This window comes from Scylla paramamosain, chromosome 4 (assembly GCF_035594125.1).
Source record: "Scylla paramamosain isolate STU-SP2022 chromosome 4, ASM3559412v1, whole genome shotgun sequence".
NCBI classification, from domain to species: domain Eukaryota; kingdom Metazoa; phylum Arthropoda; class Malacostraca; order Decapoda; family Portunidae; genus Scylla; species Scylla paramamosain.
Genome location: NC_087154.1, coordinates 2,312,682 through 2,330,000, shown reverse-complemented (window position 1 = coordinate 2,330,000; position 17,319 = coordinate 2,312,682). Strand labels below are relative to the sequence as shown.

The window sequence follows — 17,319 nt, the reverse complement described above, 5'->3', positions numbered from 1 at the left end:
TCGGCTTCTTCACATTCCCGCAGAAGCGAAAGCGGAGGATCGACAGATTCTTCGCCTCAGAGAAAACCTGTTGTGGAATCTCCAGTATCGTTCAAGTACAAGTGTTCTGACCCGCCAGTGTTGGGGGATCGCAGCTCGGCCATCCCAGCATTCTGCTCCTCGGTCAGAGTGGCTTTCAGCAAGGACATGGGACGCTCTCTGGTAGCGAAGAGGAATATTTCTCACGGTGAGTGAAGTATTTACAAATTTAATTGCTTATTGTTTCCTTGTTCAGTTTCATAAGTTGTAATATTAGTTATATTCAGAAAAAAAAAAGTGTCCTCACTACCATGTAGGTGAACTTGTTGCTGTCGAGGAAGGTTACTGCACCGCCGTCCGGCTGGAGCACCTGAGAACCTACTGCGTGGTTTGTCTCAAGCGGACCCTCGCGCCCCTGCCCTGCCCGTCCTGCTCAATGGTCTGTTGCAAAAAACTGCGTCTCTTTTTAATTATACGTGTAATAAAGTAACTTCTCATAATGTAAATGCTCACCAAGAAAAATGTGTAACTTTCCATAACATAAATGCCCACCAACAAAAACAAAAAATAAATAAAATAAAGTAAATAAACGCAGTCTTCCGATATCGCTTCCAGGTGGTGTTCTGCAGCGACCACTGCCGCATTCAGGGTCTGGCCAACGTCCACTGGCAAGAGTGTCCCATCCTACCAACAATGGCGGAACTTAACATGGGTATCAATCCATTATTGGCTTTAAATCTATTTATGAAAAACACTCACACAAAACTGAGGGAGGTCGCCCCCCAGGTGATAGCTGAGACTAGACACCAACCACCTGAGCTTCGCGGCTTCAGTTACGAGGGTGTGTATGATCACACCCACTACAGGACTGTGTACAACCTTGTCACCAACAAGGCGAAGATGGGGTACAAGGATCTGCTTAGTAAAGCAATGGAAGCTTTCGTGATCGTGAAGGTGCTACAAGCAGGAGGAAGATACTTCAGAGATAGCGAAGGAGAGAAATTTTATCCAAGTGAAGAAGATTTGATGTTCACCGGAGCGCTTCTTATGCATCACATGATGAACTTCGGGTGCAACTCGGGAGGAATCTTTGAGGTAGAGGTGAGGATGCCGTTACTTATTTTACTTTGAAGGAAATTGCTGCTTGATTTTCAATTCAATAACATTCTTCTAGAAAGTGTAACGATTCAAATTTGTCTATTGCATTTCTAGATTATCGGAAAAGAAGTGGATAAAAACCCCATTCGGCTATACGGCGCTGGCATCTTCCCTGCCGTGAGTCTGATGAACCACTCCTGCTACGCCAACTGTGTGGTTCTCTCGTACGGCAGGTACCGCGTGGTGAAGGCCAGCCGTGCCATACGTGCCGGCAGTCAGCTCACGTGCCAATATGTTGATGTATTGAAAGGAAACCTGATGGAGAGGAGAGCCAGGCTGCTTCCTCAGTACTTCTTCGTCTGCCATTGTGAGGCTTGTGAGGGTAACTGGCCCGAGGGTCTGCAGTACACCACAGCCTTCAACCTACGATGTGTGAGGTGTCATGTTTTGGTCAACGCAAATACGAAAAAGTGTTCCCAGTGCAATCTGTACTACCATAAGCGTACCACTGTGTCCGGTGAACCGCATTTGACCACCTACGAGTACAACCTCGTGAGGAAGAAGGTCGAACAAGCACTGAAGGATTACAAACGGGCCGAACACAGACTGATCAGGAGAGGAGAGGAGTCTGAAGCAGACATGAAGATCGTGAGCAACCTAATAGAGCTGTACGACGACTTTGTGGAGCTGCCCTCGTACATCCACGTCGCCGCCCAGAGCACATACAACTCCATGAACTATAAGTTGGCATGCTCGGCGTACACAGTCGAGGACAACAGCCCGCAGTGTTTAGTCTCGTAGCGGTGACGAGGACCTGATGCTCATCAAGCGAGAGGAACTATGGAAGGTGTTGACCCACATCAATCGCGGGATTTTTCGAGAGCATGCCTTGAAATTCTAGAAAGGGTGTTTTAACGTAAATAACCTGCTTTTTATATCTATTCCGATCTTTTAGTAGAGTTTGTGCTTGAAATTTCATGTATTTTTTAAATTACTATACTTGAATTTAACGTAAAATTTTAAATATTTTGCTTTCATATTTTGACCAGATTTTACAAAATTAAGTTTTATTGTTTTAATGTCAGTTTTATTGTTTTAATGTCACTCTCAATAAAACCATTTAAAATCAATGCTCTGTGATCTTTGACCTTGTTACATTGACCTTATGTTAACAAAACACAAGTCTCCTGCAATATATGTTAGTTTGTACGAATGTACACTTGAAGAAAAAAAAAAGTGGCATAACTGTTTTGACATTAAATAGTATATATTTCTACAAGCACATACGGACGGAGGACCACTTCCTTTACGTTTACACTCCGGCCGTCGGCTGTGTATTGAGCATCGCCGAGGTCTGCACTCTAAACGGGAAAAGGAACCTTGACTGGTGGCTGATGCACGGGGTGACCGATACGTCTACCCGTAATACTAGCGGACATCCCTCCTGGAACCAGGCAGCCGAGGCAGGGAGGTTCTGGGAGGTGTCTCCGTAATTGTATAATAGAGGGATATATATCAATTACATCAGTATACACGAGCTTAGGAAATTAATGGAATACGCAATAATCATTATTATTGTTGTTTACAATGAGAAATAGTTTGCTGGTGGCGATTGAAGGTAAGAGCAAAAAGCCCCTAAACGTTCACCTCTTCTTTGATACATTTGGCCGACCGGCCGTGAGTCCCTACTCGAGGTGTGATCTTGGTGAAATCCTTTACTTAGACCTGCTGACAGATGAAGAAGATAATAGTTCACGCAAGTCTAACTCTCCTAAAAGCAGAAATTGACGTACAGCAAATGTGTAATTAGTTCCGTTGACACTGACGCTGTGGAGGATATGGAAAGGAAAGGGAGCCTCGTGCCCCTCGATCAGGTAGAGGTTTTTTATAATCATTGATCTTGGCAACACTAGGCAGAACACAACCAGACACGTTTATTGGCAGTCCATACTATCGGGCAGTATTCGATGAGCAAACACTGTTACCATATCCCGTTCCAATACACCAGCTGGGAAGGTGAATGCTGGCACGAAGATTACGTCAGAAGCGAGGAAACGACAGGCAAACATGAGCGAGCTTCTGCCCATGAATGCGATTGAGCGAAACTTCAGAAACTGCATCGTCTAATCGCTGTAACAGTGGCTTTAATCATCAGTATCCTTTAGACAAGCACTCACCTTTAAGTACTCGTTTTTGAGACCTGTGTATATGCCTTGACATGTTTCCTGTATAATGAGAGTCTTTGCTTCGATATCCGTGGTGTACTGCAGCGCTGCGTGTGAGTACTCAGATGGTAAGAACCTGAGCGTTGCTTCGAGACAAGCCTCTGCGCATATAACCTGCCTCAAGTGGGTGACCTGCTTTGTTATGTAAGGTAGCGCTTTCGCAATGAGTGCATAGAAACTGTTTACATCCATTCTGAACTGCATGACTGACCATCTCTCGAGTGGTCTGGAGTAGTATACTACAGGCAGACTTTGCCTGGCAAGGGCAGAGCCTGACGGGTTCAGTGCAGTAGTGTAGGCTCTTCACCTATACCTCATCAGGTAACACTATATCAGAAGCGAGAGGAAAACGCTCAGCGAGCAGTGTCCGACGATACTATGGACAGGCTTTCAGTGCGATGGTCTACACAAGTCTAATAAAGACGACACACGACAGTATGGGGATATCACTCGAATGGTGAAGTATATGCGTCTCTCAGTGTACAGTACTAGGCAACACAAACAGGCAAGCGAAGGAAGGTTTTGTGTTGTTTATTGTAATATAATTATGCCGCTGATCAATGTGTGTGTGTGTGTGTGTGTGTGTGTGTGTGTGTCCTTGTATGTGACTCATCAACCGTGTTGGTTGTTGAATTTCTTAATTCACATCCAGTCTACAAAACTACTAACAAAGATTTTTTTTGTGTGTGTGTGTGCGTTACTAATACTCACCACACGATTTACTATTAAGTCATTTGAGATTACAAGCAAAAAAAAAAAAAAAAATCATTGTTATATCTCGAAACTTTTCGAAGGCGTGTTCGACGCTGCGTCTTTAACAACCGCTGTACTGAGCACAGACGAAACCTTGCAATAATCTGAAGTTGCTCTTAGGAAAGGGTAATATATTACCGGCCTATTGTAATGATATGCTTTCAATACACTTTTTCCTATAAGTGACATGAATAGTGCTATAAGGAAAAACTCCAATAGTAAATAAATCAATGAATAAATAAAAATAAAAAAAGTATAAGATTGTTTCGAAGCCTAGGTAAAAGAAGTGTGGTGTGTCCGAGAGGAGGAGGCTGGGGCAGTGTGGATTGTGAGGGTGGCGGGTGGCCGCAGCACGACGCGAACCATGGCCCACGCCAGGCAGGACGAGGATGAACACGATCCTGTGTCACTCTACCGTGATGTTCCCTCATTTTGCTTTCAAAAGTTTTTAGACGATGCTCTGGAAAAGCTTTACACCATGAACGCTAAAGAAACAAGGGTTTTAAGACATCTTATATCAGAAGGAAATTCCTTTGAAATCTTCGAAGCTTTATGGAACATGGATGAGGCGCATGAAATTTTGACGCCGCCTGAGAAATTAGTATCAGAAGACGTGGAAACGAGGAAGAGTGCGAAAGAGTCCATCATGTACATGAGACGCGGCGATTTATATTTCGATAGCAATAAGGATGTAGCACTGTGTTATTATAACAGGAGCATCATATTTGCTCCTCATCCTCCTATTCGTATTGGCAACAGAATGTACAGTGCCGGTCCAGAGGACGTGGACGAAGACCTTGGGGACCTGGATTACACAGTCTTAACTCGATGCTACAGAGCCAGAGCGATGCTGTTGTTTAAGATGGGCAAGTTCGTATTGTGTTTGAAGGACATTGGCATCGTTCAGCGTCTAGGCTGCCCGAGTGATGTGAATGAAGATTTAGAACATATGAGAGCACACTGCAATGAGATGATGTCAGAGTCTGAAAATGCTGCCGAGCCTGTTGCGGCTTTTCATGTTTTGTGTCGCGAACCACCAGCCTTGGAAGATCCTAATCCTCATTTACCAGCGGCCAGCAGCGCCGTGAGTCTGGGACACAATAACACAGGAAGCAGGCGGCATCTCTATGCAAACAGAGATATAGAACAAGGTAACAACATTGTTGTTTGTGAGTCTTTAATATGATTCATTGTACTGATTAGTTATTTCCTCCCTCAGATGTTAGTTGGGTGCATACATAGTTACACTGACTTCTGAGCCGTCTGCACCAGTTTTCTCATCCCTCCAGCTGCCAAATCTTTACAGAGGCCTTGTTTGCCCTTATATTAAATATGTTTCACACGTATAAGGGGTTCCGCTCACACAGCTCCCTTACATGAAGAACAATCAAAAGCATTTCGTCACGTGAACTTTCTGCCCTAACTGTCTTCAACCTTTCTTCGCCGCAAAGTTGTTTATCTTTATCTTTTATCGATACTTTCATACTAACTCCTTCTCATCTTGGTAATGGCTTGCCTCCTCCTCCCTCCTCGTTGCACATTACAATGGTTTTCTAATTTCTCACCCATATTTTTTCCACCTCCCTAATGTAAGAGCTACATAATCAGTATCCTCAGTTTTTCATTTCTCTTACTGGTAAATTTTTGCATTCCCTGCCTGCTTAAGTATTTCCTCTTGCCTATAAATTGTACTCTTTCAAAAGGGAGGTTTGAAGACAATGTTCTAAGTTTCTAAGTTTCTAAGTATCCCAGTGGATGATAGCTTACATCGGGAAATGGGTGCAGCTTTACTGTTTTTAGAAAATTTTATTTTTGTTGCCCTAGGACTCAGCCACTCTTACATAGCTAACACACACACACACACACACACACACACACACACACACACACACACACACACACACACACACACACACACACACTTCATGTCTTCAACATCCTACACATATACACTTACAAACGTTTGTTCATGATAACGTATGTTTGGCAGGTGAGATCCTGATTGTGGAGAAAAATTATTGCAACATTCTGTTACCGAAATACATCAGACTGTTTTGTTCATTTTGCCTACGAAGGACCTGGACACCTCTCCCCTGCTCCGCTTGCACACAGGTTTGGTCAAGATACTGTACCTTGCGCCTATACATAAGAAGGCGACTGTCCTATAAGAATTCCATGTAGCATGTTTATCTATTTATTCATATATTTGTTTTTTCAGTGTAATTAACAACTACTTGAGATTCTTGTGTGGCATTGAGTTCTATCCCAGTGGATGATAGCTTACATCGGGAAATGGGTGCAGCTTTACTCACGTCCAATAACTTTTCTTACACAGGTGGTGTTCTGCAGTTACTCCTGTCGAACAAAAGCACTGACGGGACTTCACGGACGAGAGTGTCCCATCCTTAGACGCATTAACTACCTTAACATAAAAGTAAGAGGAATTCTAGCATGCAGAATTCTGTTCAAGACAACTTTTGACAAACTGAAGAAACACTATGAAATTATCATGGCCGAGGGAAAGAAGCCTTTACAAGTTAGAGGCGTCACACGAGACGGTGTATTCTCTTCAGGTAATTATTTGTCAGTGTACAGCATGGTGGGCAGAAAAAAACACAACAACGTGGACAAAATGGCTAGAGCAATGGAAGCCTTCGTTTTGCTCAAGCTACTAAGAGCCAGCAACCGTTTCTTCGTGGATGCCGAGGGCTGGCGGCTGGAACCGAGCTGGGAGGACCAGTTATTCATAGGCTCACTCTTGCTGCACCACCTCACAAATCTATGGCGTACAGCGGATGCTTTCTTCGAAACTGATGTAAACGAACTTCATAATTTTGAGAAAAAATAGGCTTTTGGAATGTGTAATTGATAGAAGAATTAAATATACAAAAAAAAAAAAAAAAAAAAAAAACTATATTAATGTCTGTGCTATTTCCAGATGATCGACTTTGACTGCACCCAGAACCCCATGAAAGCTGTCGGTGCTGGAGTGTTTCCGGTCATCAATCTAGCTATGGGTTGTGAATCCTACGCACCGTGCGCATACTTCACCTACGGCGAACACTTGGTGATGCGGGCCACGCGTACCATACGTGCCGGGACGGTTCTGAGATGCATGTATTCTGATCACATATGGGAACGCATGCCGAAAGAGGACGACGAGATATTTGCTCAGGACGTCTTCAAATGCATCAGGGACGGCGTGATTGAGGACGTGGGTGACCTGGTACTGGGAGAGCTTTCCCTGAGGTGCGTCAAGTGCCAAGGGAAAGTGAAATCTGTGTGCTTCAAGTGTAACCTTGAATACAACAAGATCAGTCCTGTGCCCGGCATCCCAAACCTAACCACCTACGACCATCAAGAGGTTATGGCAATGGTTAACGAACTTGTACGGCGTTACCAGCGTACTCGTAGTGGCATACGTAATCGTCTATGCTCCACGACTGACCTGGACAACGTGCGTGAAATAATCTCCTGCTTCGACAAATATGTGCATCTGCCAAACACCGTGCACCGGGATGCCCAGCTCATGTACATCATCATCATGAATCACATGACTTGCTCCGTCTACCACGATAAGATGACCGCGCCGGGCTGCAGCATTTGCTAGCGCAGTGACCTTAGCTTGTGTAATCACGTGCCGTAGTGTGCATGGTGCTATAGTGACGGTGGCGGTGACATGTTGGGATTTTTTAATCAAATTCCTTCATATTGTACGATCAGTTATTTTCAGGATTGCCATTTTATAGCTTTTATGTTAGTTTCTTAAACTTGTTGTGAGATATTTTAGACTTTACAGATTCTGACTAATGAGGTTTGTTAACCTGTGAACGTTAGCGATCTATATTCTTTTAAATGTTCGGGAAAGTTAAGGAGAAAGAAGAAAATGTTGATGAAAGTTGTTAAGACATTCATGTTTTTTTTTTTAACTAAAACTTGAAAACTCACTTTTCCTGAATTTTTTTGGCGAGCAGTGACACACACACACACACACACACACACACACACACCTTTCTTCACGCACTTCTCTCTTATCTTTCCGTTACACCCATCACCCCAGAACCAGCGCAAGTAATCTATCAATCTGTATACCAAGGCGACAGTCCCGGAAAGGATGGCCCAAAGCACTACACAATACGCAATCATACACTCATCACTTACACTCTTCACCCCTTCGGCCCCAGGTGGAAGGAGATCGTCTCGTGGGCCACTCAACTACACTGCAGGAGCTTAGGCATACGACGGCTGGCCACATACTTTCACTGCAAAAGTAATAATGTATAAAATTCCAAATTGACTAGACCCATTGTCCAGCGATGTACAGTTTTCCTTGGCCGTTCACGCAAGATGTATTAGGAAGAGTACAGAACAACGAAAGTAAGTGTGAAGAAATATATGCTTTTCAGTTCACACTAACATAAACTAGGTACAAATAATGGAAGTTACGGCATATGAGAGAGAGAGAGAGAGAGAGAGAGAGAGAGAGATAATCATCCCCCATTCCCACATTCAAAATTTGAAACTTTCTACCTTATCAGTTACTGAGCACAGAATCCTTCATTCCTGACCCCCAACACTGAGCAACAGACACGCACACACTCCATCAATCGACGCTATATGAACACATTGCTGTGCTGCTTAGATATCAATCACGCCATCCTTCCATCATAGAGAAAATCCTGCACGTACTTCGCTTGTTACCTGTACACACACCAAGGCGACTCAGGAGTTAAGAAGCATCGAGTGTGAACGAGCACGTAGTCGAGGTCTCTTAATGACTGGAATATATCATGATGAGGTTCTAGGGAAAAAAGTTCCTTGTGGGTATTGCAACAACCTTTCTTCAGATTATTATGTTATACTAAGTGGGATGGGTGTCTTTAGTTTGTTTAAGGGTGTCTAAGAAGAATTTCTTATCGTCAGTTCATGAACAATCTTGTTATTTGTGACAGACTAGTTATGCAAAAATAAATAAATACAAATGAAATCTTCTTAATTATATTATCACTTTTATCATTATTATTATTATTATTATTATTATTATTATTATTATTATCATTACTGTTGCTATTGTTGCTTTAGTTGTTGTTGCTGCTATTATTAGTTTTTATAGTCATCAAATTTTTTCATTGTTTTATTATAGTCTTTCTCTTTTCTTCCCTTCCCTCCTTTTGTTCTTCATCATATTTCCTTCTACCTGCTTCTCTTCCTCTTATTTATTTCACGCTACGCTTTCTCCCCCTCCTCTGCTACTACTAAAACTACTACTACTACTACTGCTACTGCTACTACTACTACTACTACTGCTGCTGCTCCTGCTGCTGGTATTACTACTACTTCTACTACTACTTCTATTACTACTACTACTACTACTACTACTACTACTACTACAGACTACAGAACCGTAACGACCGACAGCTGTGAAGGGTATGCCGAATCACTCGCTTCGTGGTGGCGTTAGTACAAGTTCGCATCAACAACACACGCTACTCTTGCAAATGTACACGGTGATAATATTCAATGCTCGTCTTTTACTCTGATTCAAAATACTGTGATGGAGACTAGACTTTTATCGATAAAGATTTTTTTAGTAGATAATTGATGCTAATAGTGCGATGAGCGTCTATCTAGTGAAGGAGTGTCGGTGTTTCGGTCCAAGGGTTTACTTAGGTCTCGACGGCAGCGGGCCATAGCGTAGTGTGGGGTGAAGCTCCACGCGGTGACGTCCATCACCACACCCTTCCTCGACTCCTTCCTGACCACTGGTGAGTACTGTGATAACTATATCCTGGGATGTGCTGTGTGCTAACTTTCTTCATTGGCGGAGTGGAAATGGCTGCATAATTACTAGTGAAGTTGATTTGCAGTGTAATAAAAAAAATAATAGGTAAATCTCGCCTTTTCAAGTGGATTAGGTAGTGACTATCTTCATTTGCTGTTTTATTATCACATAGACGTTTCCTTTAAAGAAATGCTTCCTTCGCTTCGGATTCTCCAGTGGATGGGGCGAAAACGAGATATTCGCTTCACGAAACGTAATGGTGAGGGACATTTGCATACTTCAGTAATATTCCATAATTCTGTATGACGCTAATTACATGTACAGACATGGTGTAGAGCATTCCCAAACTAGCTTGACGCCCTTATCTTACACGGACCCCACACGCGCCCCGTCTCACCAGTTTGTATATACATAAAATAATATACTCTTGCTTTATATTTTAGCTTGCATCTTTGCTTGGATCACTTGGGTCTTTTTGATCAAAACAATTGAAACAAATAAGGGAAGCAAGAAGCATTTTAATAAATATTTGCTTCTTGAACTTTATTATACTAAGTAAACAATGATTTTAGATTATGATCCAAATTAAAACGAAACGTGTGGCAATATATTAAACACGGTAGTACTTAACTAAAGCATGGCGGTACTAGAAATACAGCTCGTTATTACGTCAGTCACTGTACTAGTCTTTCGACTGTAAAGTGAATGAACGTTGTGGTGGGTTGGGGGTGAAACAGCCGTATATAAGTGAAGTAATCTTTCCTATGCAAGATAAGTGTAAGTTGCATTTTTGCGGGATGACTGCCACCAGGCAGGCCACGGAGGGAGCGGCCGTCAGTCCTATAGACTTTGGACGACAAATTATATCGTACGTTTAGGCAGGTAACGTTAACAAGCATGTGCCTTAACAGTGCAATTATCTTTTTTTTTTTTCTTGTAATTAATCTAGTTATTTATTGGGGCAATATGTGACTGTTATTTATCGAATGATTTTAGTGCAAGTGCTACACGATGTAGGGTAGTATCATGGTAATGCTTAAACAGTTTACGATTCATAATTGTGACAGCAATTCATAGTTGTGGCGGTTGTTGGTTACATCGATTTTTTTTTTTTTTTTACTACAGACTCATTATGGCTTCTTCGTCCAAGGAGGATGAAATCTCTAAGTCGATAAGGTCCTCGTCTCGGTCTCAAGTGGACCCTGATGACATCACTTATGATACTTTGGTGACAGATTTCATGTTCGAAGTGGCAGAGAAGAAGCCAAGTCTCGTCCAGGAGTTCGCTAAAATATTTACGCCCAATGCGACACTCGAGGAAATGTTCAAATTCCTGTGGAACCTGGACGAGGCAAAAGAAACCCTCAAGCCCAACCTGACCTTTTCCGTCAAGACAACGAAGTCCGCACACGCATACTGGACACACGGCAATGCCTGTATGAAAAATGGAGATAGGGATCATGCGCTGAAATTCTACAATAAGAGCTTGAGAGAAGCGCCGCATCCAGTCATTGTAATGGACGGCAAGCAGTGGGGACAGGAGGAGCGTGACATCGTGTACTCTACGTCTGCGATCTCCTCTGCCACAGAGGAAAAAGATCCGTATGAAGAAGAGGGATGGGGAGCCTACTCGGCGCTCGCCCACGCGTACGAGGCGCGGGCGCGCGTTTTGTTCTCGCTGGAGCAATACCAGAAGTGCAGGGAGGACATCGATCGAGTGCTGGCTTGGGGGTGTCCGCCGCCAGTAGAGGAAAAAATGATTAAAATGAGAGAGGAGTGCGAAAAGCTGGGACCTCTCGACATCGTGCAAACGGAGCCATGGAGCAAGGACCAATCGGTGTCTTTCTTGTACCAGTCACCCGAGCCTCCCACCCTGGCCGACCCCAACCCCTCCTACCCGTCATTCAGCAGTGCCGTGAGCTTCGTCTCTGACGACGAGCACGGGAGACACATGGTGGCCAGCAGGGATATCGCTCCTGGTATTGCCTTCTTGTCTGTGTGGATTAATCTCTCAAATACAGTATTAAGCAACTGTTCATATTAGTTTTCATTCCAGGCTATGTATGTTAATATGTTATCACTAATAATGTATTTTCATCATATTGAAGCTTAATACTCTTGTTCCCCATCAGAGGAAGTTGTGTCCATGGACAAGGCGTACAGTGCAGCGCTGTATCCTAAGTATTTCAGCGAATACTGCACGATCTGCCTGAAGAGAACCTCTGCGCCCGTGCCATGCCCGAATTGCTCGACAGTAAGTCGCCACCTTTGTCCAGTGTTGAGGTCATTCACAGTGCAGATAAAATGGGGTATTTGAGGCAGAAGTTTATTTACTTTATTTTCTTCAGGTGATCTTTTGCAGTGAAAAATGTCGCCTTAATGGTCTGGCAGGCTGTCATAGGGTGGAGTGTCCCATCCTCCGTACGCTGGCGAGACTCAACATGAGCAACAACGCAGTGCTGGTAATACGGTTGTTCGCTGACATGGGCTACATCAACTTGAAGTCGATGGTGCCTCCGCTGCAGGAGGAGGCAAACTCCACACAGAAGCAGGAACTGGACGATGCCGGAGTGTATAGCTCTGGGAACTACCGCACTGTGTACAACCTCGTCACCAACAAGAGCAAGAGAAGCGTTAATGACTTACTGAAGAGGACTATGGAGAGCTTTGTGCTTCTAAAACTGTTACTTCTCACCGACGAATACTTCGTGGATAACTTCGGCAACAAACTGTATATCAATGACGATGAAGTGCTGTTCACTGGCACCATGCTGATGCACCACATGATGATATTGTGGTGCAACGCGGACACCATTGGTGAAATCCAGGTTAGTCTGTTTTGTGCCTGGCGTTAAAAAGTTATTTATGATTATAATAGTATAGTAATGATACCATAATTGGTTTATATACATCAGATGTTCGGACACGACAGCCTTGACTGACTTCAATATTTTCATGTTTGGCCTGAAGTGACTGTTCTCTGAATATTAGGAAAACAATTTCGTGTCCTCCGCAGAATGTTAGCGTTCACGTATTTATTCGGAGGATCTAAATATCCGTGTGAAATAATACTGTGTAATATAGTTAGTAAATATATTGTGGCGCGGTTGAAACAGAACCATTGCATTAATCGTATACTTGTCTTCTAATTGCAGGTAAGAGAGGGTAAGGTATTTGAAAATTATGTGAACTATAATTGCCTTCCTGACATTCCAGCACGACCGAAAGGAGTCCACAGCTAGTCCCGTGGTTGCTTACGGCACAGGCCTCTTCCCTTCAACCAGTCTACTGAATCACGCCTGCTACTCCACGTGTGCCAGTGTTTCCTACGGCTACGTGCAGGTGATGAGGGCGTGTCGCCGCATTCCTGCCGGTACCCAGATTACGCGACAGTACGCAGATCTGTTCCAGAAAAAATTGCATGAAAGGATGGCGATTTTGAAGGCACGTTACCACTTCGTGTGTCACTGCCAGGCGTGTTTGGGCAACTGGCCTTTTACACTTCCCTTCAACTATGAATACGAGCTGAGGTGTGTGGTTTGTGGGAAACCTGTCCTGAAGGAAAGTAAGAAGTGCCATAACTGTAATATTACGTACAACCACCAAGGACAGTTGGTGGACCGTCCCGAGGTGACCATCTACGACTACCCAGTGATGAGGGCCAAAGTAGACGACGCTCTGGAGAAGTACATGATGGCAGTCCCCCGCTTCATGGAGGGCTCTGATACGTCTGAGGATTACACTGCCGTTAAAGAACTTCTCGATCTGTACGACTCTTACGTGGCGCTGCCAACTCACGGCCACATCGCGGTGCAGAGCCTCCTGCACGCCGTCAGCCTGAGGAAGGGCACCTCGGCATATGTGAAGAGTAATTGCTGGAATGACCGTCTTCTTTCTTGGAAGACAGCTGGTCTTGCGCTCCAGTAATTCTATAGAGTATGAAAAAAGAGGTTTCCAAATTGTGTATCTTGGCCTGGATCAAACCTGCAGTTTAGATGTTATTACTTGGTTATTATCCTGAAGAATGATTGCAATGTCACTTGGGTATTATCCTGAAGAATGATTGCAATATCGTTTCAAATAATTTATTGTTACGGGTTTGTTATCGTGGGTGTTTTTCTCTATGTAATCTGCCACTGTAAACCTTTTGCTTTATTGTCCTGCTGGCTGAAGTGGCCGTTGAACATGCACCTTACTGCTCTACCAGCCTCCACTCATTGATCTAATGTACTGCCTTCTACAGTGTGCAACGTTTCGGAAATCCCAACCTTAGCAATTTAGTTAGTAAGCGGAAGGAAGAAGTTTTTTTTCATGATTGAATTATTTATTATATGCCAGAAAATTTTGTTTATACTTCCTCGAATCCGTATCACACTTTGGTAGTATTTACATGCCCTCCCCCACACGTATACAGACAACTCACAACACGCACCTTCCTGATGAACTTTGCTTTCTTATGTGTTATTTGTTTTAAACTTCGTACATCTTATTCGTTCAGTATGGAGTAGTCAAAGTACAGGTTAAGGTGGAGAGAGAGAAAAAAAGCATTTGGGGACCCGTGCGGCGAGAGGCGATTAGTGTGGATCCTCTGATAACTGAAAGTTTTAATTCATAAGCATTTTCCCGTCCTATATCAATTAATCTTTTTTTTTTCCTTCAACGTACAGAGTATATAATAATAGGAAATTGTGTGACTTCCTAGTATAAAATATCGAGAAATTGTATGATAATCCTTTGTTAATATTCATGTTCTTCTGAAGAGTTGTAAATATTCATATTCTGTAGAGAATTAAAATTGCGGATATAAGGAACATCGGTATTACATGATAAGTTTTGTTTCATGTTTTCCCGTATATTGCAGGTCAAGCATTTTTCACTGATACAGTTAAACGTTGTTCTTGCAAACTATGTACCTTGGGCTTTTAAGTGTATTATCGCGAATTTAGTTCTTTCCCTTTCCAGTGATTATCATTGCTTCTCAAATATAGCAACAAATGTGAGAGACGACCACGTCCACACAGCTGCTTGGTAATATCGTAATACTAGACTATACATATTTAAATATTTGTCATATTTAGGTGGCACATCAGGCTTTTGCTTTGACACCACTATAGAAATATAACACACACACACACGTTCTTGATTCTAATTCCTTGACAATAAATGTAGGCAAGTGATAGATTCTCGCCAGGGGTGCGAAAAGGCAGCAAAGAATATTCATAAGGTGTATGATATCTTTGACCTGCAAATAAAAAAAAAAGTCAATTTCTTAAAGGCTTTGGACAATGACAGCATGGAGATAAAAAAAGCACGGGGACGAAATGTGACTGTCGAACAAGAAAACCATTTCAAATGTAGCATGCAGAACCTAAATTTATTATTGGTTTTAAAATGACATCCAAGCAGTCAGCGTTTTCTTTCCTGCTCAGAAACTCACTCATACGTTTGGCTTGGGAAGCGAGGGTGTGGTGCGCTGTGGATGTTCAGACTCAAGCTACCTGACTGACCTTTAACACGCTCCCAAGTATTTCCATATTAGATTGCCCAACTTTGAAGTATAATACAAGAAAGGAGTTTTCGAGCTGTAATTTTTTCTTTCCAAAAGTTCAGAGAAAATCTGCCTAGAAATGACACTTTAAGATTAATTAAAAGGATGCGTAGTGGAGCTGCTGTTGGTAATGCTGTTCTAAAATTTCTATTATTATACAGATAAAAAGAGAAAACTGAATAACGTTATTACCATTATCATTAACAATAAGTCATAAGAATAACAATCGTGAATCATAAAAACATGTCATACTTCATTTATGTATCTAGAAGATCGGCCAAGAACAAAAGGTGGGTTGATAAAAACTCATTAGCCCATTCTCCGAAAGAAACTCTGATCCGAGAAGGGAGGAAGGTTAGAAAATGCATGAATAAAAATATTAGTAATTACCTCGCCTTAACACAAAGGGAATGGGTAATGGAGCTGAAATATTACTAATTATCTTAACATTAATCAGAAGTTTTGCCTCACTAAAGTAACTAAAGTATTAATCGGTTGTACATTTAAATTTTGCGTCTAATAGTATGTTACGGGTCTCACTAGCACGACATTTAATGGGTAAAAATTCCTGAATACCGACAACATCATGTTTAATTGTATCACTTGTGGCAAAATTGACTGTTGATCATAGGAGGCTCATTGTGGTCTCATTTTGATATTTCATTACGCTTAGAAATAATAAAAGCATAAAAAAAAGCTTGTGAGGATGATAGCAAGGCCACTCAGCGATAGCTTGAAAGGTGGCAAGTTTCCAGCAGAACCTTATTTTCTTTCTTTTTTCTCATGTCAGGGAGACTTGCCCAAGTCTTCAGGAACAAGTGAACTTCTGCGAGGAATTGCAGGTTTTGGAGGAATTTCAGCTGTGCATGGTGTAAATTTCCAATGCAATACTAATCATCTGATTATCTCATTCGTGTCAAAGAAAAGATTTCTCTCTTCTTTCTTTTCCTTTCTTTCTTTCTTTCCCCTTCATTCTTTTTACTTATGTTGACGAGCGAGGTTAATGGAGCAGTTCACTAACGCGCGTACCTGGTTTAGTGTCAGCCAGAAGCCCTCTTCACACCCCTGATGGGAGAACACACTGGAAACTTGCAGGAAGAGAAGGCTGTGTGGAGGTGAAGACAACGTTCCAGCTCCCTAAACTATAAGCCCTCGACAGATGGGCGGTGCTTGGGCAATCCCTTCGAGGCAAGCTGAGCAGCCTCCTGCAGAGGAAGGCATCGACTCGTGTAGTGTGGCAGGATTTCTGCCAGGAGGTGCCCCCACGAAGTACACGCCCATGAAAGGCCCATGAAAGGTTGACAAGGTGCCATCATAAATCTCTGGGGGTATCAAGGCTAAGCAGCGGTGCAGGCAAGAAGGAAGCAGCTTACCCGCTGTGCCAGCCTGGAGTCTATGAGGGAGACGTGCAAACGACCGTCATGTGCATCTCGACGCACCGCCACGTTGTTGTCTTTGGTGTCGCCATGCACAAACCCGCGGGCCTGTTTCTGAAACTCCCATGATGGAGGGCCACGGAATAAAGTGTCTCCATTTGTTTCAGCTTGTTATCGTATCTACACGTTGTCACTTTCTCGCTTTTTCTTTATTTTTTCTCACATTTATCTTAATGAAAGATGCAGAAACAAATATCAATAAGTGAATTTACATCGTGCAAAGCCTGCTCGCCCCCACAGCCTGCGTTCATTGCAGGAGGCACCGCTGCTACCTGGCCGTGGATAGGACTACATCTTATTTATGTCTCAGTCAATAGTAAATGCAGGATTATTAATTACTTACGATATCGCAGAAAAAAATGATAATAGCAAGGTGGAAGGGGCGGCGCCTCTTGGATGCTGGGCGTGGGCTCTCCTTTTAAATTATCACCTTGGGAGAGTTAAATTTTTCATGCATAT

General features: G+C 42.8%; 3 protein-coding genes across 6 annotated transcripts in view; all 3 read left to right on the top strand.

The window, feature by feature from the left end:
• LOC135098293 (SET and MYND domain-containing protein 4-like) overlaps positions 1–2,246 on the top strand; it is a 3,453-nt gene extending 1,207 nt beyond the window's left edge. For 2 of the 3 annotated variants that reach the window (XM_064000557.1, XM_064000568.1), the window contains exons 2-5: positions 1–226; positions 336–457; positions 634–1,119; positions 1,231–2,246. The exon at positions 1–226 is cut by the window's left edge and continues 714 nt beyond it. In XM_064000557.1, the coding sequence (XP_063856627.1) occupies positions 1–226; positions 336–457; positions 634–1,119; positions 1,231–1,917 (1,521 nt within the window). In that variant the 3' untranslated portion in view covers positions 1,918–2,246. The remainder of the gene's footprint in view (positions 227–335; positions 458–633; positions 1,120–1,230) is intronic. The other variant, XM_064000574.1, reaches the window with a different exon arrangement.
• Positions 2,247–4,396: 2,150 nt separating this feature from the next.
• Positions 4,397–9,081, top strand: LOC135098306 (SET and MYND domain-containing protein 4-like). The gene is made up of 4 exons (XM_064000586.1): positions 4,397–5,245; positions 6,085–6,206; positions 6,430–6,909; positions 7,033–9,081. Exons 1-4 carry the CDS (start codon positions 4,459–4,461, stop codon positions 7,702–7,704), a joined length of 2,061 nt encoding a protein of 686 aa, XP_063856656.1. The 5' UTR covers positions 4,397–4,458; the 3' UTR covers positions 7,705–9,081.
• A 660-nt stretch (positions 9,082–9,741) lies between these two features.
• Positions 9,742–14,019, top strand: LOC135098280 (SET and MYND domain-containing protein 4-like). 2 transcript variants are annotated; one of them, XM_064000551.1, is made up of 6 exons: positions 9,815–9,859; positions 10,064–10,135; positions 11,002–11,855; positions 12,009–12,130; positions 12,225–12,704; positions 13,093–14,019. In XM_064000551.1, the coding sequence occupies exons 3-6, from the start codon at positions 11,009–11,011 to the stop codon at positions 13,801–13,803; spliced, it is 2,160 nt and encodes a 719-aa protein (XP_063856621.1). In that variant the 5' UTR covers positions 9,815–9,859; positions 10,064–10,135; positions 11,002–11,008; the 3' UTR covers positions 13,804–14,019. The 2 variants fall into 2 exon arrangements, with proteins under 2 accessions (XP_063856615.1, XP_063856621.1); XM_064000545.1 differs by lacking the exon at positions 10,064–10,135 and having other exon boundaries at positions 9,742–9,859.
• The last annotated feature ends 3,300 nt before the right edge of the window (positions 14,020–17,319 follow it).